The sequence below is a fragment of the Pteronotus mesoamericanus genome, unplaced genomic scaffold, assembly GCF_021234165.1.
Source record: "Pteronotus mesoamericanus isolate MK-2021 breed Mesoamerican mustached bat unplaced genomic scaffold, CSHL_Meso_final contig_78, whole genome shotgun sequence".
In the NCBI taxonomy this organism is placed as follows: Eukaryota; Metazoa; Chordata; class Mammalia; order Chiroptera; family Mormoopidae; genus Pteronotus; species Pteronotus mesoamericanus.
The window spans coordinates 16,800,716-16,822,577 of NW_026555258.1; the positions used below are offsets into that span (position 1 = coordinate 16,800,716).

Genomic DNA, 21,862 nt, shown 5'->3' on the forward strand with positions numbered 1-21,862 from the left:
TTCCTCTGGGGCTCGTCTCCCGTGCCCCCTGCCCTATGCCTGGTAACCCTGCCGGCATGGGGCTGCCGCTGAGAGAGCTGCCTCTCTCCCGGCACTGTCCTGACTTCCCTCACTCCGCCAGATGGTTCTCATTTTGGAGCCAAGCGGTGGGGCCGCTGCCAGCATCCCTGGGAGCGCCACACAGTCTTCCCGCGCCAGAATCCGGCTGGGAGACGGCCACGTTTGGAGAGCGGTGGTGGGGGGCGTGGGGAGGGGGGGGCAGGCCCTTAAGCTGTGCTGGGCAGAGGCCTGTCTGTGAGAAATCTGTCCCCATCTTTCAGGGCTCTCGGCTGTTTCAAAGAGAGAAACAAACTCACTGGCCAGGATAGAAATACCCTCCCAGTCTCTGCCAAAAGACCTGATTGAAATCTGGGAAGTGGAGGCCTTTTTACTGTCTTGTGAAAGGCTTCCTCTCCTTTCTAAAAGGGTGCGCACGCGCGCACACACACACACACACACACAGGCACACACACACACACTGTGGTTCCGGTTGCTCTTTTTAACTCCATTGGGTGATAACTTGCTTCTGTGTTCCAGGGGTTCTTCTAGGTGGCTGCAAGCCTCGTTGCTGCCCTGAGCAGGCAAACACAGGCACAGAGGGCTGAAGAGCCTAGCGGAGCCACCCAGGAAGGCGGACAGTTCCCTGTCCAGACCCTGCACTCTTCTCTGCTAAGGAAAATTGAAGCTGAGGAGGGTCTCATGTGGTTCAGGGGGAACAAAATGCCTTGGAAGAACCCAGGTCTGCAGCCAAGACTTTCTGGGAGAATTGGGAAAGACTGAGGGATGAGTGGGTTGGTCCTATACTATCTGTTCCCTGTCCCCAAACTATATTCAGAAAGGAGACCTTGAACCTGATCAGAAAGAGATCAGAAATTGTGCCCTCAGCCAGCGAAGCTCTAACCTGTCAGTCAACTCAAGGGATAAAGTGACCCCCAGTTCCAAAGGGCTAGCTCCGTGGGTCTCAGGGTCAGTTTTAAAGTGGCACCTCGGGCCAGGACCATGTGTGTCTTCTGCTGCAGCCTAGAGCTGTGAGGTTCCAAAGCCCAGGCACCTGTCCTTCCACTGGGGCCTCCAAAGCACGTGGCTGTGGGCGGGGCACAGATCTCCCTGGTCCCTCGACACAGTCACTACCCATGGAGTGTCCTGGATCTCTGGGCTCAGAGACCCTCTGAGGTTGAAGTGAGAGGTGAGAGAATGAGGTACACGGTATGAAGTCATGACTAATAAGTCACAGAAAATAACTCAGTATTTGACCTCTGCAACAACTTTTAGGAAAATAAATTAGAGCATTTTCAGGTGACGGCGACGTTAGTAACAATGGCTGGCACCTGGCACTTGATCTATGTCATCGTTGTTGAATCTTCAGGTTTGTGGACTCCCAGCCAATCACAGAGCCTCTCTGAGTCCATCTGCAGAAGGGGGGACTTTAGATTAAGGTCCCTGCCTATGTCCCAGGTTGTCCTGAGTCCTGGAGATGATGGGTGGCACACGCAGGCGCCCCATAAATGTTAGTTCTCTCCCATCCCATTCTAATTTATTTTAAAGGGGCATGGGGTTAAGACAGAGGCCTGAGCTCCCCACCAGGGAGCAGTCAGACATTCAGGGGGTGCTGAGTGGAGGGAAGAAAAGCTGCTCTGTTAAGAGGCCGCTGCCTGACTGGCCCAGGGAAACAAATTTCATAGCTACTTTAAATTTATGGGTTGCTGGGTCCTGGAAGGCAGGCGGATCATAAACCTCAAACAAGAAGCCAAACAGGATCCTAATGAATAAGGGCCATACAGCACGTGCCCTGTTCCCCTGCCCCCCACCTCTGGGACCCGCACCCCCCCCCACCCCGGGGCACTGTCCCGGAACATCCTGGCAGGCCTGTGCTGCAGGTGAAGCTGAGGCTGGCGGGCGGGGCCGGGGGGCCAGCGCCAGAGGCCCAAGGCTCCCACCTGGAGGGCCGGGTGGAGAGGCAGCTCGGACAGCCGCAGGGCGCTGGCTCCTCTCCGGCTGGCAAGAGAGCACGGGGGAGGGGCAGTATGGTCACCTACAATGGCCACTGCATGGGCAAGATCTGAGTCCCCTAGGTTGGGGAGGAGGCTGGCCAGGTCCTCCGTGTCTACAGATAAAGGGCCACTGTCTGCTATGGGAGCTTTTCTCCCTCCCTCTTTTCTGTCACATGATATTCTGCCAGGTGCTGGGGAAGCAACCAGGAACAAGACAGTTGTGGGTCAGACAATGCAAGGCTAGGTGTTTGCATGTCTGGCTTCCCCCTGGACAGAGCTTCTTAAAGGCAAGGCCCATGCCCTGTGATCATCTTTGTGTCCCCAGCACCAGGGACAGGGCCTGGCAAGCCAGCTGCACTCTAAGTTAGGAGTTACTTGAAAGCAAGAGGTCAAAGGGTTTCCAGTCCCTCTCGACAGGTCTTGGGAATCCAGCAGACCTGAGTGTCAAGCCTGTTACGTTACTGCCTGGGAGATCTTGTGCAAGTTACTTCTCAGGACCTGGTTTCCTCATGTGCAAAATGGGGGAATAACACCTACCACCAGAGAGGGACTGAAGGGGACTGTAGGTGACAGTGTGGAAAGTGTCCAGTGCAGAGCCTCGGACCTAACAGGCGCCCAATAAATGTAGCCAATACTGTGATGGTAAGGAGGCTGTAACTGTCATAGATATTGATATGTCATAGTACTGCAGAAGCTTCAAAATGTATCATTAAGGCTTGTTACCACTTTGCAGTTGAGGTTGTTATTAGACCTGCTGCTAGATCTCATTATCTGTTGCACTAATAAAGAAGCATATCTAGGAGTAGATCACGTTTGAACATATTTTCGTAACTGTATTTTGCTAGGATTGATTTTCCTTGTAATCCTTGTTTTGTATTTTCTGCACGTAAGCGCTTTATTCTGAGAAGGGATCCACGAGCTTCACTAACCTGCTAAAGGGGTCCAAGGCGCAAAAAACATAGGACCTTGAGATACAGTGATTTCCAAGGACCTTCCGCATTCTGACATTCTAGGTTTCCACGTCTCTATTTCCCGAGGGCCGAACCATCAGCATAACTATGAAATTAAATTTGCTGATTGTATTGCCTTTTATTTTTTCCAATCAGGAAATATATCCAGGCCGCAGCAGCCCTTCCAAACTCCTGGGCTTCCCACAGAATGCGCTCAAAAATGACACTGGAAACGTTTCAAAAAATCCAGTCCTCCCCCCCACTTTAATTCCTTTCTTCCCCCCAACAGATGTTGCAGTCCTGGTGAGGAAGCCCATCATGTGCACCTCTCACGCCAGGCGTGGTTCTCAGCAGAGACAAATTCTTCTGGGTCCCCAGCATCGTCCCTCCTTCTGGACTGAGGCAGCCCCTCACAGGGTTTGAGGAATGGGGTCCTTCCTTAAAGGAGTGGAGGAAACTGCTACCTTCCCACCTGACCACCCGCCCAGCGCTTAGAACTCCTTCTCTCCAGCACCAAGGCCCTAGCCGGGGGAGTCCAGCCTTTTGGCGTCTCTGGTCCACACTGGAAGAAGAGTTGGCTTAGGCCACATGTTAAATACATTGTGACATGTCATCACCAAAAAATCTCATACTGTTTTCAGTAAATTTACAATTTTGTGTTGGGCCCCATTCAGAGCCAACTTGGGCTGCAGGCAGCCCATAGGCCCTAGGTTGAACACCCCCCCTAGGCTGTGTAAATGAAGGCTGTGATCCTCCAACCTCCTTTTAACAACTGCTTGCAATCTCCACTGTCTTTAGACTTCGGCCTGGCTCCTTAACTAGACAGAGCCACTGGTTTGAGTTTCTTTCTTTATGATTGAGGGACGCCTGACCACGAGCTCCTGGCAACTGGCAATGCCTCTCTGGCCACCAGCTTCCCATCTGTAAGTCGAGCACAGACGGCGAGTGTTAAAGGGCTCTTCCAAGTTTTAGTGCTCTGGGAGCAAAGTCACGTCACCTCTTTGGGCAAAGGCCCCAGAAACATCGACAGAATCAGGCCATGGGGAACAACCATTGTGACTGTGATTGATGGCTCTCTCGTTCAGTGACTTCACCTCCCTGAGACGCAGTGTCCACATCAACGAAAGAGGGAGACGAGTGAACGTACCACCGTAGCTGGGATGGGAAGGAATGTGGGGTGCATGTGGCTTGGCACATAGTCAGTGCTCAGTAAAGAGAGCCATTATGCTCAGAGACTGGTGTTGACCTACCTGCTCACCCACAGGTCCCGGCCGTCCACGGTTGCCTGGCTCCCCCTGCAAAGAAACAGAGGGGGTCACTTGGGAATAGCGACAGGAGTCTAAGGTCTCCTGGAGAGCACCCCGCCTGACTGGCCTTAGTCCCTACTGCTGGGGATGGACAAGGAACCTCATTATTAAAGTGTGACCTTGGAGACTCCAAACAAATGGCAGGGACAAAGGAAGAGTGGGACAGACCCTCTGGCCCTAGAGATGACCCACGTCCTCTGAGTGGCCCTTGGTGGGTTACTTGGCACCCTGATGACCACATTGCATGTGGGCCCTTCCTCAACCCACTGCATTTTGCGGAGGTGGAAACCGAAGCTCAGAGAAGTGACCTGCTCTGGGTCACACAGCCAGCTAGAGGAAGGGCTGGAACTGGATCTTTAGACTGACTGACTGATTGACTGAAATCTCCGTTCTTATGGCACAAGCCGCCTCACCGCAGGACGAGTATGGACTGGGGAGCCAGGGCCCCTGGGTCCTGGACCCCAGCCCCCCGCCAGAGCTCTGCCACCAGCTCCCACGTGACTTTGGTAGGTCTTGTCTCTTCCCCAGGCTCAGCCTCCTCAGCTATGAGTAAGGCAGATCAGACTCATTTGTCTCCAAGGCTGTTTCTAGCTCTCAGTTGGGTGGTCCCTCACAGCCTCGTCTGTCAGCTTTATCCCATGCTGGGGCGGCTCCTGCTACTTAGGCAGCCATAGCCGCTGGGGTTACCCCACAACATGAGCCGGGCAGAGGCGAGAAGAAACATGGGGTAAATCCACCCAAGCTCTGTCACCGTTCCCACCACAGAAACCGAAAAGATGTCAGAGGGAGAAAGGTCGCGGCCTCAGAGGGCAGGACAGGGCCTCAGACTAGCCAGGACTTTGGCTCACAAATGGATGTGGCTCACGGCAATCCCGGTTCCAGCTCCCCCTCCCCCAGCTCCTCCTTCAGACCTCTGCTTGTGAATCCCAGAGGGGCCAGGGAGACGTGTGGGCCACTCCCCCCGCCCAGGGGTTGGAACGTGCACAACCTGCCCTGCCCCCCAGCCCTAACCCTCTGTAAACTTGCCCAGCTGTACACTTGGCCCAATAATCCCTGTCCAGGATGGCTGGGAAAATCCAGCCCCTCAAATTTGGGAGGGGGAAGTCCCTGGAAAGCCGTGAAGTGAGGCTACCCCTGTGCTGAGGGGCCATTCCTGTCCTACCCAGCTCGGTCCTTTTTCAAAACTTTAAAAAAAAAGCCCTGTTAACAAATATAATACAAATTTATTGTACATAATGGGGAAATACAGAGGTTCAGAGAAGAAAGTGGAGATCTCCTAGAATCCCAGGACCCAGAGATAACGCTGTTCTCATTGCAGCCTCTGCTCTGAGCTCACAGGAACGCAGCGCAACTAGCCCGGTGTAGGCTTGGGCTCTAACACTCGGTTTTACAACCTGCTCCCTCCCACTACCGTGCCCACAGGCACTTTCCCATCTTGTAAAACCTTCCACCACACCATCTTTGGTGGCTGCCTTGTATCCCATTACTTGAGCACTATCCCACTGTGGGACATTTAGATTGTGTCCATTTTTCCTTGTTACCGATACTTGGAAAAAAACAGGGATTATTTCCCCCAACTCCGTGTCCACAGCTGGCCATGGAGTTAGGGTTCGTCCTGGGTCTTCATGTGTTGGCACCCCCCTCGCCTGTCCTCCCCAGGCGTTCCCCTTGCTGTTCCTCAGCCTCGTCACTTCCAAGTCCCCTCACCTTCAAGCCATCAGGGCCGGGCCTCCCAGGAAACCCTTTCCTGCCAGGTTGACCCTGCAACAGAAAGAGAGGAGTGAAAGGAGCCTGGGGGGACAGCATCGCTGGGGTCCTGGGAGCTGGCACAGGGGGATGGCCACGGCGCTGGGGGCGGGCGCCAGTCATGTGGAGCCCCGGTGTCAACAGGCTGTCCTGAGAGTGCAGGGAAAGCCTGCAGCTGTGCGACCTTGGGAAAGTCCCCCGTCCCCAGCTGATCTCTTTTATCAGTGGGGAGATGACACCTGCTTCAAGGACTGAGGAAATGGGAGGGACAGCACGGAAGATAAAGGGCACAGGGCAAGGGAGAGTTTACGCCGGCAGCCCTGAGAGTGTGGTGTGGAGACTAATCCCTGTGGGTCCCTGAGACTCTTTCAGCAGATTCATGTGGTCAAGACCATTTTCACGATGATACTAAAATGTCATTTGCCCTGGCTGGTGAGGTTAAGTGGATTGAGGGTCAGCCTGAGAACCAAAGGGTTGCTGGTTCAATTCCCAACCGGGGCACATGCCTGGGTTGCACGCCAGGTCCCCAGTAGGGGGCACGCAAGAGGCAACCACACATTGATGTTTCTCTCCCTCTCTCCCTCTCTTCTCCTCTCCCTAAAAATAAATAAAATCTTAAAAAAAAAAAAAAAAGGAAATGAGAATATGTTGGTCTCAGAGTCCATGTTATAAATATTTTAAAATAAAATAAAATGCCATTTGCCTGCATCACTCTCACTCTTGTGAGTGTAAGATTTCCAGAGGCTACATGACATGGGCTATGGTCAACAGCTTGAACACAAAAATAGTAAAACGATGCCACTCTTTTCATTAGATTATTTTGATTTGGAAAAATATAGCCATTTTTCATTAACTAGTATTTTTGGTAATGTGAAACGGGTTCATGACTAATTTTCAATAGGTTAATAACTACATTTCCAATTTCTGGGTTTTAGGGACTAATATTGTTAGATGTAACCCAAACAAGGAAAAGTATTTTGGGTCCTCAATTAGTTTTAAGAGTGTCAAGAGGTCCTGGATTAAAATATTCATGAACTGCTGATTGATGCAATCCCAGATATGAAGGCGGGCGCCAGGGGCGGGACAAGCACCTCCTGGATGGCTGCTGAGGGTGGCGGAGAGGAGGCAGGGCTAGGTTCCAGGCAGGGCATCCCCGCTTCCTGGCTGTGAGATAATAAACTAAACCTCACTCTTTGAGCCTTGCTGGCCCCCAGCGAAATGAAGAAAAGTGGCGCATCTCTCACAGGAGACTCAACGGAGACCATGGACCCAAAGCAACAGCACACAGTAGGTGGGCAAGGACAGAGGTCAGTTTCCTGCCTCTTGTTTCCCTCCTTTAAGATCTGTCCCAGGCCCCTCTCTGGCTGGCCCGAGGTTCCCGTTGACGACTGCTGTCAGAGTACCACCCAGCATTGCCCGACTCTGCACAGCTGGCTCAACTGCAACAAATCCCCAGGCCAGCAACACTCACCTCCAAGCCAGGGGCCCCAGGTGGCCCCATGGGTCCCTCATCGCCCTAGAGCCAGGAGACACGAGAAGGGGAAAAAGGAGAAGGTTAATCCAGTAGGACTCTCGGAAAACTTGTCCTGTAAGAAGAGAAAGGGGTGGATGGAAGAGAGCCCTCCTGGACCAAGAGAAATGGTACCCAGGCACCCTGCCTGACCCCACCCAGGACAGAGGCACCATGGGTCATGGCCTAGAGGCCAGGCCACATGGGAACTTCCATGTGAGTGGGATCCTCAGTGTCATCTGAATGTGATCAGCCTGGGTTCATGGCAGTACAGGGCAGGAAAACCACACCCCATCGTGTGCTGTGGGAATGCAGTCCCAGGCTGCAGCTCAGACCTATGGGTTTTATTCTGAGCTTTGCCATCTGCTTTCTGGCAGACCTTAGCCTCACCGTGCCTCAGTTATCCCATCTGTAAAATGGTGCAGAGCAAAGAGGATCACCCTACAGTATAATGACTGGCTTAAGTTGTGCTCTTGGAGGACAGCAATGAACGCATGCTTTTTCGAAGCTGCCCCCAAACATCACTCAAGATGGGTGTGTGCACAGTGTCTAGTGGGTGTGAGGGGGAGGGAGGGGGGCACGAGAGGGAAGAAATGGAGACATGAATGAATGTATGGGTGGATGAATGGACCGATGAAGATGTGAGCAAGTGGCAGGCACACGGGGGGTTCTCTTGAGCGGTAATGCGAGTGCAGATGAAAGCACGTGGTGGGTGCCATTTTTCTCTTCTCTAACCGTCCTCCCTCCTCCCCACTCCCAGCCTGTGGAGACTCTCCAGGCCTTCCCGTTGGCACAGGCAGCCTCCAAGCCGGTCCCTCTGGCATGCCAGGCCTGACCAAGGGGCCCTCCTCTGAGCTGCCCCCCCGCCCCAGCTTCCAGGAAAGCAGCCTCATGCAGCGGCTCCCAAAGCCAGATCTGGGACCCTGCCAGACCCAGAACCAGCTGGATGCCTGCCTGTGGTCGTGTTGCGTCTGGGCCTCCTGTACCCTCACCCGGGGCTGTGTGTCCCAGGGCCCAGGGCCGGAGCCAAGGCGGGTGGTAGCGGGGTTCATGTGTGGGCAAAATCGGAAGCCTGCCTCTGGAGGGCCCCGCAGGCCTCCAGCTGGTGCCCCAGCAGCCCAGCAGGGGTCCTGTCAACCCTTTTCACCATATGTGAGTAAATGAGAGTTCTCTCTGCCACTTACTAGCTGTGTGAGCCATGTGCTTCTCTGAGGATGCCCCAGGCAGCTCCCAGGAGCACGTAAGTCAATGGCATACGGCCTATGCCCTGGTATTCATGGGCTTTGGGCTCAAGCAGATCTGTGTTTGAATCGTGGCCCTGCTTACTGTTAACCTAGAACCCCAGTCTCTTCACTCCTGTGAGTCTCAGAGCCTCACTTAGAAGATAGAGCCGACAATTCCTAACCTCCCATACCAACGGCCCAGTAACCCGTGCCACCTAGAGCAGGAGTGGTGGTAGTGGCTCCGAGAAAGAAGCCTCAGGGCAGTGGGTGCAGTGGGGAGGGAAGGAGTGACCCACCCGCCAGGCCAGGGCAGAAACGGCCCCTGGAAAGGTCACCGAGCAGGGCTGTCCGGGCTGAGCCGGACTGGCAGCCTAAGGCCACCCCAGACTGTGTCCTGACGGAGGCCCCACCCCCCGCCCAGGCCTCCAGGACTCAGGACAGAGTGGGCTGGGGGCTGGGGACTGGGGGAGGGTGGGCAAGGCAGGGCCAGGCGTCTTACCTCCAGCCCCAGCTGCCCAGGGGGTCCTGGCAGGCCTCGCGCTCCAGGCTTACCCTGGTGAGAAGGGAGCAAAAGGGGTCACAGAGGTGGCACCTCCATCTCCATCTCAGGTTGGCAAGGCTCCCCCTCCTCCAGGGAGGCAGTGGTTTCCACGGAACTGTCAGCCCCCTCAGTTGCTGCTCAGGGCAAGACTCACCTTCACACCTTCTGGGCCATTGTCCCCAGGGGGGCCGATGTCTCCGGGGAATCCCTGAAGGGAGGCAGAGAGCAGGGTCACCCACGGGGACTGTGAAGGGGCGCTAAGGGCATTGGCCTTGGAGGGGGCTTCAACCTGGGTCTCCATCCCATCCTGAGGGGGCATGACCCTGGGCAGGGTGATGAACTATCTAAAACAGGGACGGTGGCACCAGCCCTACGCCTCAGGCAGTTGTTGAGAGAATTAAATGAAACAAGGCAGGAGTGTATTTAGCACAGAAACAAGCACATACAAGATCGTCTTCAAGACGATCAAACAAGACCCAGAATTCCCCAAGTCCTGGGCCCGAATCGGTCAGGGTCCAAAGCCAGCCACCTCCTGCTCTGAGAAGCGTCATCCTCAGAGGGCAGGGATCCTGCAGGTAGGAGTGTGTTCTGAGTTTGCTGCGACTCTGAAAGGCTTGAGAGGCACTGATCACATTGTTTTTAGCTCCTCCTATTTGAAGCTGAAATCCCATCCCTGCTATACCCGGGCCAGGCACGTTGGATTCTGCCCCACACCCACAAGGGGGGCTCGCTGACCCCAGACTGGCCTTCCAGGTGGATGACTGAGCAGTGGAAGCTTCGTCCTGACATGGAGCAGAGTCCCCTCTCTTCCTCCTCAACAGCTTCATGCTGTCCCTCAGGGCCCCACAAAAGCACAGAGGGTCCCTCTTCCCACAGTGGTCTTTGAACAATTTGGAGACCAGTTACTCCCTCCCTGGAAGTCTGCCCTTCTCTGTCCCTTCAATAGCTTCTAGCCAGGGGCTAGGGCCCCTTGGCCTGGCTGCCCCCAGCTGGTCATCACCGGGATTCCTAGGCTGTGGTGGGTGTGAACTGACCAGCACAGGCAAGTATGGGGACACCCCCTCCCTTGTGTTAGGCGTAATACCTCTGTTAATTCAGCTTAGAACCCCATTCGCTTTGGGGGCTGCCTCACTACTCTCTTGCTTTCCTGCCAGCAAAAAACTGAAGTGTCGTTTTTTTTTTTATGAATCCCTGAAACCAAAACGCCCCCTCCCATCTTCCTTCATAAGGCGGCTTTTCTTTGTCTCCTTCTTTTGACCCTTTCGTAATTCCTGTAAAATTGCAGCTCAGATATCCTCTCACCCTTGTCACCGGCGAAGGCAAGAAGGTCCCAAATTTGGAGCTAACACAGGCAGCCGAAGCCCACATCTTTTTCTTCAAAATGAGGAGTCAAAATCCTATTTTGCCACCAACTCACCGTGTGACCCCAGGCAAGTTCCTGAGGCTTTCTGTGAGGCCTTCATCTGGGAAATGGTGACTGCTAACACCCACCTTACAGGGCTGTTCTGAGGCTCAAAGGGAACAATGTGAGCAAGGCACGTAGCTCAGCACCAGGTGCCTAGTAAGTGTGCAGTAAAAGCCTGCATCCGAAAGGATGTTGGGCCCTGGCTGGGTGGCTCAGTTGTTTGGAGCACTGTCCCGTGTACAAAAAGGTCGCAGGTTTGATTCCTGGTCAGGGAGGCAATCAACTGATGTTTCTCTCTCATATCAGTGTTCTCTCTTTCTCTCCCCTTCCCTCTCTGCCACTTCCTCTCTCTCTAAAATCAATAAATGAATCCTTGGGTGAGGATTGAAAAGGAAAAAAAAAAAAAAAAAGACCCCAAAGGACTTTGGGTCCCACCTCCTAGGAAGAAAAGTCGGCCTGGGGCGGGTCCCTCTCCAGGGAGAACTTGGTGACTGGGATACTGATCAAATTCTGGTGCTCACACGGATGGGGCCCACTAATGAGTAAAAGAGATCATTTGTGCAGGGGCTGGAGAGCCGAAGCTCCCACCCATGGTCTCTGGAAGACGAGGCACAGAAAGACCCAGGGAGGTGCTGACAAGCTCGTCAGCTTCTGTCTTCAGCTGAGCAGAGCCATCTTCTGTGTCAGCCAACCCAAACAGAACACAGAGCTGGGACAGGCAGACCCCAGATGCTTCCAGGGACCCAGGAGGGAGCCAAAGTCGACCTTACTTGCTGCAAGTAGCAGGGACACTGAGGAAGTCACTCGCCTGCACTGTGACTCACTTTCCTCATGTGTAGTTGGTGGTAGCAACACCCCCCGCAGACTGTGCTGGGGACTCAACAAGTTCTCACCCTAAAGATGCTACACAGCCTCCTGGCACGAGGTGGAGCCTAATAACTGCGAGGAAGAGTGCTTTCCAGCCTCACTGGCCAGGCTGCTGGGAAAACCCGGACTCGCAGAAAAGTCTTTTTCCACAGTGACCAAGGGAAGTAATCAGGGCCATGGAAGAGAGGCCAAGTCCATTTGTCTAAAGATAGGACAGCGTCACACAGCCAAAGTCAAAACAGGGGAAAGTCAGGACTTGCAGCTTTCAGGAAACACTCCCTCATCCATCCGGGCGTTACCAGGAGTGATCTTTGGAAGGGTCCGGAGAACCCACCAGAGCCAGATTTTTGTCTCTGAGTCCTCGCCGATGAGTAAGCCCCAGGCCCGGAGCAGAGAGTGGGTGGGGCTCTGGGTGGGCTTGGCGGAGACCCCCAGAGGATCTGGATGTTGATGATCCTGGACAGACAACGGCCCTGGCACCGCTCACCCTGTTCTCCAGAGCAAGTCCCCAAATTAGAGAGAAGTGGCGGGGGGGCGGGTGCACAAAGAGAGTTCACCCAGCTGCTTCACTCCATTTTATGAGGAATGTCTAGCATACCTATGCTAATTCTCACAGGGATCAGAAACTCACAGGGTTCTACGGACACCACTAGGATTGGACACAGGCAGAAAAGATGGCCAATATCGGAATTTCTATTCTCAGGCCCATCTCTCATTTGCTGGGTGATCTCAGGCAAATATCTCCCCATCTCTGGGTCTTGGTTTCCCAAGGACAACACCCAGTCCCAACTGCAGCCAGACATAGAGAAATAGGGCATCACATACCTCGGGTCCAGGGGGCCCAGGAAACCCAAGGGATCCTTTGTCTCCAACTTTGCCCTGTGGAAGAGAAGAGATTACGGGAAAGGCAGGGCTAAGTGAGGGCTCACCTTCTGCTGTCCCCTTGTGTTATTCCCCTGCCTGGCAATGGCTGGAAAAGCTCAGGAGTATACGAATGAAATCTGCCTAGACAACTAGAAGAGCTACCACTGTTCAAACCCTGCCTCCTACACTTGCTAGGCATGGGAACCTGGGCGAGTCAGTTCACCCTGTGGAACCTCAGTTTATCCACCTGTAAAATGGGAGCAATAATAATTCTCTAATTCCTGAGGTCATTGGAAGGATCTGATACACAGAAATATTTAATAGGTAAATGACACCCCCTGCTATTATTAATTACGTTTCTATTATTTACAAGGTATGGGGAGCCCAAGATTCTTGCCCATCACTGAGGCCTCTCTCTGATGCTGGGTAAGTTCCTACCCCTCTGGGTCTCAGTTCCTCATCTGTGAAGTGGGTGAATCTCCATTCCTGCCTTGCCCTGCTTGTCAGCCAGAGCAGCTGCAGGAGAAAGTGAGGTCCTGGCTGACCTTTTGGAGAGAGTGAGGTTCGGGGGTCTCGGAAGGGAAGGTACTTACCATAGGCCCTGGCTTCCCCCGTGCACCTGGGAGCCCCGGCAATCCCTGGCTCCCCTGGAAAAGACCCAGAGCAGGCTAGATTAGCGAAGAACAGAAATAGCCAGAAGAGCAGCTGCTGGGTCATCCTTGCCAGCCCGAGACCTGAAGAACACCTGCCTTTGGGGAGGCTGAGCTCCCCACTCACTTTCCCTGCCTGCGAGTCATCCTGAAACCTGGGACCCTGGGGCTCCAGCAGGCTCTGCAACACCCTTTATGCCTGGGGAAGTCTGAAGACTGGAGGCCAGCGGGAGAAGCAGCCAGGCCTGCGTGCCTGGCAACCCAGAGACACTGAGGCTGGGTGAGGACAGGCTAGCCAGGAGGGAGGAAGGGGAAGAGGGAGAGCTGGCCACATCTGGGCCTCATTGACTGACCGGGTAAGGTCCAGATGTGGCCGCATGGTGCCAGACACAGGCCGAGAGGATCCGGCCTCGGCAGGCTGCCTCAGTTCATCAGCTGGTAAGGCCAGTTACTCACTCACTCACTCAAACGCTCCCTAAATGCTCATTTTTCTGTGTGGGACCCTGAGCGCAGCTGTACCAGGCAGTCTGGCAGACAGTCTGTCTGCCAGGGGACTGAGCACAAGTCCCCATCTAGCAGGGGAGAAAGGTGCTGCCACAGGTTAGGGACAGACAGGCTGCTCAGGCCACTGAGAAAATGAAATGGCCACGCCTCGAGCCAATGGAGAAAATGGCATCAGAGCAGGTCCTAAAAAGCGGGGCAGGGTTGCGCCAAGCAGAGGTTGGGCTGAGGGTATGCCGGGCAAGGCAGCAGCATGAGCAACACCTAGAGGTGCAGCGGCCAGTCCTGTGGGGCTGTGAGGATGAGGGACAAGCGAGCATCAGAGGGGCCTGCTCACTGGGTGCTGGGGCGGGGAGCCGGGACTTCCTTCCTTCTGGGAGCAGTAGGGAGCCATGGAGAGTCTGTGAGCATAGAGCAGAGCTGTGCCCTCGGGAAAAATGTGTGTGACAGGGAGGCCGAGGGATTGGGAGGGAAGAGGCTGGGAGCCCGGAAATCACTCAGGAGGCCTGTAAAGTGCAGGAGGGAGGTGACGAGAGGGTGGACTGAGGACAGAGAAGACAGGATTGTTCGAAAGGACGCTATCTCGCGGGGAGGCCCTGGCCTCTGATGGGCCCTGGGACAGGCAGCCGGGGCCGAAGAAGAGCAGGACAGGGGGAAATCGGCCACAATTACCTTGTCTCCTTGGAATCCAGGATCGCCTGACACACCTGGAACCCCTTGTTCACCCTAAATACACACCAGCAAAGAAGGTTACGATGGAGGCCACAGTGGGTTCTGGAAGCTCCCCCCCCGCTAGCCCCCCGCCGCCTGCAGACCCACTGGCCAGGTATAGCTTTGCCCAGACTGTTCCTAAAGTCGATCTGACCAGAAGCAGCCTTGTCAGAGAACAGGGCAGCCCCCCTTCCCACCACCAACGCTGGGGGAGCCTGGGTGGGGAAGGCAGGCCCAGGGGACCCAGCCAGCCTATCTGCAGACATGCCTGGGGTTGCTCAGATGGCTGAAAACTGTTAACAGAAGCTAAACTGCCCAGGGCCGCCTGGCCTTTCCAGCAGAACTGACTGACACTTGCAGGTCCTAGGAACTGTTTCTTGACCTTTGAACCTCTTCATCACCCACTGACGCCACACAGGGCCATGTGCAGCCTGTGCCATGGTCCCACACTTCTGTGGTTTCTGAGTGCTTGCATCTGTCGCTCCATATTTCTCACCACCAGGCTGTGAGCTGCCACTTCTTCCTTCCGTGGGAGTTTCTATGCCAGGAATCAGCTTCAGTCTACTTCTAATGAGCTGCTTCTAGCCAGCTTATAGCCTGAGGAACCAGAGAGCCTGGCTTGTGGAGACAATATGTAAACAGAGAGTCAACCAGTCTCGAGTTGGGTCTGTGTGTTTCTTTTCTAAAATGACGTATTGCACAGGCATCCTGACACCGATTCTGGCTGTTGGAGGCCTCTTCTGTTCTCTCCCTGTTTTCAGCCTCATCCCTGTAAATGAGCTGTTGCAGGACCAGACCAGGTCTCTCCTTAGAGCTGGAGCCCCCTTGCACAGTCCTCCTGCTTTCGAGCTTTCTGGGGTGGTCATTACCAATGGTACACTGGCCCCAGGGCTCAGAACACATTCACAGCCCGGGGAGCCGTTGGGAGAACGGAGACACTTAGAGGACCTGTGTCATGCAGCTAAGGCCACGCCACAGCTGAAAGTTCTTTGGTAGAATGAAAGCCAGAATTTTTAAAAAACACACACAAAAGAATTTTTTTAACTTTGGTTTTTCCAATTTGGAAAATCCTGTACAACATCCCAGAGTTTTAGCAACCAAGGAACTTTTTTTTTTTTTTAAATGTCCAAAGGAGGAAGGAGGGGGTAAAGCCACCTAAGAAATCAGGACAATGGATTTGGAGAAAGCTGAACGTGGAGCAGGAGTCTTGGTTCCAGAAATTGCCTCCACGCAGGGAGAGGGAGCCAAGGGGTTGTAAGTCGGACGGAGGCCAGGCTGGGTCATGGAAAATCTAATATTCCAGGCAGGATGACCACGGAACATGAAGCGATGGCTCCTCCATCCCTGGGAAGGGCCAGGGTGGCGGATGGGGGGCTGGCTGTCACCCCACTTCTCCCAACATTAAGGCCCCTCCCCAGCCCAAGGGGTGGAAAAGAGACTTCTTTTTCTTTTCTCCTTCTTTTCAACCCTAAGGAACTATTTGGTGGGCAGAAAAACAATTTCTTCCTCCTCTTTTTTTCCTCCCAGAGCCTCCACATCTCTGAATGTCCCAGGCACCACCAGTCGGCAGGCCAGCCGAGTTCCACAGAACACGTTTATTTCCATGTTCCTGGAGAAACAGTGAGCTAGAGGCCAGCTCTGCATAGGAGCCTATAAAAAGTTCACTGCCTACATTCCCATTTCCCCCAATTTCTTTCTCCCTCGTCCATGACTTCAACATTTCCAGAGTGCTGATGTCTCCAACCTTGGGGTAAGCAGGTAGCTGTGGGAAGCCCCTGTCTCCAATGGAAAGCCCTCCATCGCGATTGGGAGGGCCGGGAAGCGGGGCTCAGCAGCCAGCCGGGCAGCACCGGGGGGCAGAGCTGGGGGGTGAGGGCAGCAGGGGCTGCAGCTGGAGGCTTGCACATGACAGCAGGGGACAGAAGAGGTGGAAAGAGATGGAGAAAGGAGTGGGGTTAGCCTCACACCCCTGGTGACCTACAGGCTGGGGGCTCTGGTAAGACAATCTGGGTGTGCCCATCACAGCCAAGTAGTTCCCGTTTTCTAAGAATCCAGGGGCCCAACCGATCATCGAGCGTCCTTTGACAAATCCCTTCTCTTTGGGTCTGTTCCCCCAGCTGCAAGAGGCAGGCCCTGGAGGAGGCGGCCTGCGAGGGCCTCATGAGCTGTGCCCTTCTGACCTCAGTCACACTCCTGGTTAAGCTGTCTGGAGGCAGCTGGCTGGGTTTGCGTCCTGACACTACTTACCAGCTGTATGGCCTCAGGCAAGCTTCCTATCTCACAGTGGGTGGAGGATGGATGGGTTAATCCCCACAGAGCGCCCAGGTGGTACCCAGCACTGGTACCCTGCACTGGTCCCTGTTCCTGCTTCTCAGGTTTAGGAGGAGAGTCATCTGGAGACAGGTACAGTAGGAACCTGGCCTCTCTCCTCCACTCAGGCTTGAGGAACTTGTATGCTGCCCCGAAGCCCTCCTACGCTCCCTTTGGAGTGCCCGGTCTGTCAGGGACTGAGCGGCGAGGGCAGAACGACAGCCACGGGGCAGGCACGCGTAGCTCCCTTGCTGCTGACACTCAGGTGCTGCACAGCAGGGCCAGGTCCTGCCCGTTTGGTTCTGGGCACCTGCCTACCCTCTTCCACCTCTGCTTTGGCACAGGGCGAGACAGTGAGAGTTCAGTTCAGCTGCAAGGCTGTGCAAAGGACACACAACTGGGAAGAAGGCAGGGCAGGGGCTCAAGGGCCCATCCAGGCTTTTCTATTGCATTTTCCCATCTGTCTGGATGGGTTCCCAGTTCCAATTGGACAGTTGATGTGCATTTGTTTCCTCCTGTGTCTGGAGAGGTCTCCGAGGCCCATCATCTCAGCAACACTCCCCACTGTCGCCCCCCACCCCCACCTTCATTCCATGGCTTTGGCCTCAAAGCCGGACCCTGGCCTCAGCTTTGCTCTCTAAATCCGGACACCTGCCTTGCTTTACTCCCAGCTGTGCCTCAACGGCCCCCCACGCTCTATCTGCCAAGGCTGCATGCCCCCAGAAGCACCTGTCTGAGCCCTCCGGAGTCACAAGGGAGAAGCTGGGGAGCAGAGATTGAAGGGGGCCAGAGGGGAGACGAGAGAAGTGCAGGGGAGTGGATCTGGCGAGAAGCCAGCAGCAGTGCCAAGGGGAAGGTGGAGGGGGCGTCACATGCAGATAAAACACAGTGCAACAAGGGAGTATTCAGATCACCTTATCACCTTTCAGTCCGGGCTCCCCCACGTTTCCCATCAGTCCCTGCAAAACAAAGGCAGGGGTCCAGCTGTGAGGGAGGCTCAAAGTCACTGACATCGAGAGGCCTGGCTTACACCCACTGACTTGCTGCGAGCCCCTTGTGCTCAGTGTCCTCATCTGTAAAAGGGGCGCTAACCCTAGCTCCTAGCACAGAGGACTGAGAAGGAGCATGAGAAGGGACAGAGGACTCATGAGCCGCAACCCTGGAGAAATCCCGGGGGAAAGGGTACTGATGGGGACAGATGGGCCTAATGAGCAGTGTCCCATGCATGCTGGCCACCAGGGCCGTCCCTGGAACACGGTCCTGGTAGTTTTAGCCCATCTTTCTCTAGCATGCTCATCCCCCTTAGGAACGTATGGAGTCCGGTGGTTTGCCAGTAATAGTTTCTCTGCCCGTGGTGATGAGATCTGGAACCACATCAGACTCATGCTCAGCTTGAGGACTGCTGTCCAATAGAAGATGTCTGGCATTAATAACAAACAGATAATTGGCTCTCAGGCCTGGGAAAGACTGAGCTCCTGACCTGGCTACTTCCACCCCAGCTCTGAGCATCCCTCTAACCCATGTCCTCCCCTCCCCCAACATCATGTCTGGGCGCCCTTCCTTCTGGGCTGAAATGGGTTAGGGGGACTGGAATGAGGCCTGGAATAGGGTACGGCCCTGTTTACCTTCATGCCCTTAGGTCCTGGGTAGCCGATCGGACCCAGTGCTCCCATGTCGCCCTGGGAACAGAAAGAGAAGAGGATTCTGTGAGAGCTGGCCTACAGGAGGCTGGCCTGGGTTCCCACGGTCCCTGGATAGGTTTCCCAGGATGCAACCCCACTGCATTGCTCTTGGAATTAAGAACGTTCTTCAGTCTGTTCAATTCCATTGAAGTGTTGGAATAAATATTACGTAGGTCCTTTCCCAAAGTCACTTCTTGATTGCTGCCCCTCCCCCACCACTTCTTTCCATTTCATATTAGATATCAGATCTTTCTACTCCATATTAGGTCCTTTACATCCCTTACCAGCTAAGGGACTCAGGGCATTTCATATGACTTCTTTGGACCTCAATCTATATAAATATTTATAACATAGGGACAACGATCCTTCTCCCTTGGGCAAGCCGCTGCAAGGATTAAATAAGCAAACGGGCTTTGATTCCTCTAGCTTAGTGAGGGGGAGGCACTTCCTGCTTCCCAGAATCTCCCTGGGCCATCTCCTCGGGAGAGCAGCAAGGAAGGAATAGGACTGTCAATCACAGGCACCCCAGAGTTGGAAGCAGACCCAGACAATCCGGGACCACAGGTTGGAGGCCCAGCTTCAGGCCAGAGGAGACTGTCCCAGGTGGGAACGTCAAAGTTCCTAGATCCTGGAGAGCTGGGAGGCGGTCTTCCAGAGTAAGTCCGAGCCAGGCCACCCGGTCTCATTTCTCCTCTGCTGCTCACTCGTTGATTTGGGGGAGGGGGGTGGGGCTAGGCTTTCTGTGCCTCAGTTTCCTCATCTAACAAATGGGAATAGGTACCTCCTGGAGTTGTTTTGAAGAGTTATGGACTTACACGTCTGGTGGCACTTTGGGTTGTCACAGCTGAAGAGGTGCTACTAGCATCTAGTGGCTAAGGGCCAGGGATGCTGCTAAATATTGTACAATGTACTGGCCAGCCTCCCACAACAAAGAATTATCTGGCTCCAAGTGACAGTAGTGCTGAGGTGAGAAACCATGGTTTATGGAGTAAAGTGACTGTATTTTCTCTAAACAGGCCCACCCTCTTTCTCTCAAACCTCCTTACTTCCCAGCCACCCTCACTACTGCCCTCAGCCACAGCTGCAATATTAAGCCCACGCCAGAGACAGGGAGCCCCTGAAAATATTCTCTTCTTTCCCTTTTATATCCTCTGTAATAGATCTAAATGTCTGGCTGCTATGGGAGTCAGTCAATGCGTTTGACCTCTCTGAGCCTCAGTTTCCCACGTTCCTGAGCCAGGCTCCATGGAGGCCCTGGGCAGGTGCTCTGAACCACTGGAGGAACAAAGGCAGCTCTTGGTAGCCAGGCTGGAGAACAGGTTCCTGTGCCAGAGCTGCCTGGAGTCTGCTCGGAGGAAGGCTAGGCAGAGAATAAAAAATCACATTCCTGCCTGACTCCTGCAGAAGGGCCCCGGGTCCTGCGGGGTAGAATGCCCTGAGAAGAGAGAGGGAGGAAGATGCAGCGCTCACAGCCCCCACACGGACCGGCTGAGGCAATGCTGATTCTCACCCCTCCCCCCACCCCACCTTAAATGACTTAGATTAGCTGAGGCAGATGCTGGAGTCAGGCAGCGGTCCTACTGTGTGATCTCGGGCAAAACACCTTTCCTCTCTGGACCTTAGGGTCCTCACCTGGTTGGGTCAAATCGAACCTTTTAGTGGAGCCTTTGCTAAGAAAACCTGCTTTCAGTTCCCATCTAGAAATCTCACTGAGAAAGTGAGGTCTCAATATAACAGGTGCTAATAGTCACACAGACGACGCTGGTTGCCAGGCCCTGTGCTAAGCACCTTACATGCCTCAGCTCAATTATTCCTCACACCAGCCCTTAAAGATCTGTTCTCCTACTGTCCCCATTTTACAGAGGAGGAAACTGAGGCCCTGAGAGGTTAGGGCTTGAGCAAATCAGAGCTGGGCAGAGCTGAGATTTACACAAGGCAGTCCGTCTCCACAGCTTCCAGGCAATTCTTGTCTTGGTAGGCATCTTTGGGGAAAAGGGAGTGAAGAAGCCGGAATCACTGGCAGGGAGAGGCTGGAACCAGGGGGTAAGCCAGCTCTTCAAAGAACTGCACTTCAGCAGATCACTTTGGCAACCTCTCCCTCTCTCTTCCTGGATGAAGGGAGCCAGGGGTGGCCTGCCCCAAGTTCCCCGCGGTGCACAAATAAACAAAGCGGGCTCTACTGGCACACTGGCTCCGACTTGGCCCTGGTGAGGGCACAGGACCAGTAGCAGCTCCAAGAACACAGGCTCCTTCTTCCCGGCTCCAGGCTTGAAGGCGGCTGGTTGTGCGGGGACTGGATGCCACAGAGGCGTGAGTGATGCCCGTGGGGGCCACAGGGAGCCGGGGCAGCGCAATGCACTCACGGCCTCTCCAAAGGGGTCTGTGTGTGGTGGGGCAGGGCCCCAGTGGAGGGATACACCCCTAAGGGACAAGAAATCAGGGGGAAAGGACTCTGGCTGCAGGGGACATGGGGAGAAGGTGGTGCTCATTTAGAGCAGGTCTTTCTTGTGTTGATGACGGGACCCCCACACTGGGATATCAATGCATTTGGGGGAGAAGCAGAGAAAACTCCAGGCCACTTTCCCTCCAGCACAGCCTGAAGTAGACCAGTTCTCTCTGCACTAGACACCCTCACGGGAAGCTTGGCAGAGTGACACAGAATGCTGTGTCCCCGCAAGAAAGAACAATGAGTAATACCCTTCATTTGGATCCTGTTTCCACTTTTGCCTAAGCTCCCAGACACGGCTCTACACACTTTGCCCTCTTCTCTCTAGCTCCCACCAAGAACACAGCCAACCACATCTGCAACCACTTATAGAGCTCCTACTGTGTGCCAGACACCACGCTCAACACTTCAAGTCTCGTCAGATCCTCTTTAGCAAGAGCTCATGCTGTGCCAAGAACCACGGTGTGTGCAGCTCTGGCACTCACCAGCTGCTCACAGCAACCCCTGGGGTTGGCACCGTTCTCAGTGCCATGCTGCTGAGCCGAGGCTTAGAGAGAGGTGAAGCAACTTGCCCAAGACTAAGCTAGGAGTAGGGGGCACAGGCAGGACCAGGACCCAGGACTGGCTGGCTGGCCGGCCTCATGGTCCACGCTCACTAGCCCTGGATTGACCCTGTTTGCTCCAATAAAGGAGCCAAGGACGGCTTTCCTCATTGATATCACTCGTGAGTGCCAAGGCCTGAGGAGGGGCTTCCGACACAGAAATAGACATGAAGTCTGCCCCTCTGAAGTACGCCATGGGGCTTTCTAGGATCCCTGAAAGAAAACCCAGGTGCTTCCGATGCCCACACTTCATGGCAGGAGCACTGGCGGGCCTCTCTCCCTCATACATCTCACCACCCTGCTCTGCTGTCTCTCTGCAGCTGTGACATCCTTAGCCACTCTTTCCTGTACCTGTGTGCTCATGTTGTTAACACCCACTTGTCCTTCTGGGTGACCAGGCTCCACAGGCCAGGTCAGGCACCTGGTGTCAGGTTTCAGAACCTGACATGGCTTTCACTCCTAGCCCGTGAAACCACTTCCACGCTGAAGACTGTTTCTGTGTGTGCCTATGTAGCCA

General features: G+C 54.5%; 1 protein-coding gene across 2 annotated transcripts in view; it reads right to left on the minus strand.

Moving 5' to 3' along the window:
- Positions 1-21,862, minus strand: part of COL27A1 (collagen type XXVII alpha 1 chain) — a 129,010-nt gene that overhangs the window by 49,538 nt on the left and 57,610 nt on the right. For both annotated transcript variants that reach the window (XM_054584494.1, XM_054584495.1), the window contains 10 exons: positions 18,241-18,294; positions 17,530-17,574; positions 14,267-14,320; positions 13,037-13,090; positions 12,405-12,458; positions 9,462-9,515; positions 9,266-9,319; positions 7,505-7,549; positions 5,995-6,048; positions 4,231-4,275 (listed from right to left, as the gene is read on the minus strand). In XM_054584494.1, coding sequence (XP_054440469.1) covers positions 4,231-4,275; positions 5,995-6,048; positions 7,505-7,549; positions 9,266-9,319; positions 9,462-9,515; positions 12,405-12,458; positions 13,037-13,090; positions 14,267-14,320; positions 17,530-17,574; positions 18,241-18,294 — 513 coding nt within the window. The remainder of the gene's footprint in view (positions 1-4,230; positions 4,276-5,994; positions 6,049-7,504; positions 7,550-9,265; positions 9,320-9,461; positions 9,516-12,404; positions 12,459-13,036; positions 13,091-14,266; positions 14,321-17,529; positions 17,575-18,240; positions 18,295-21,862) is intronic.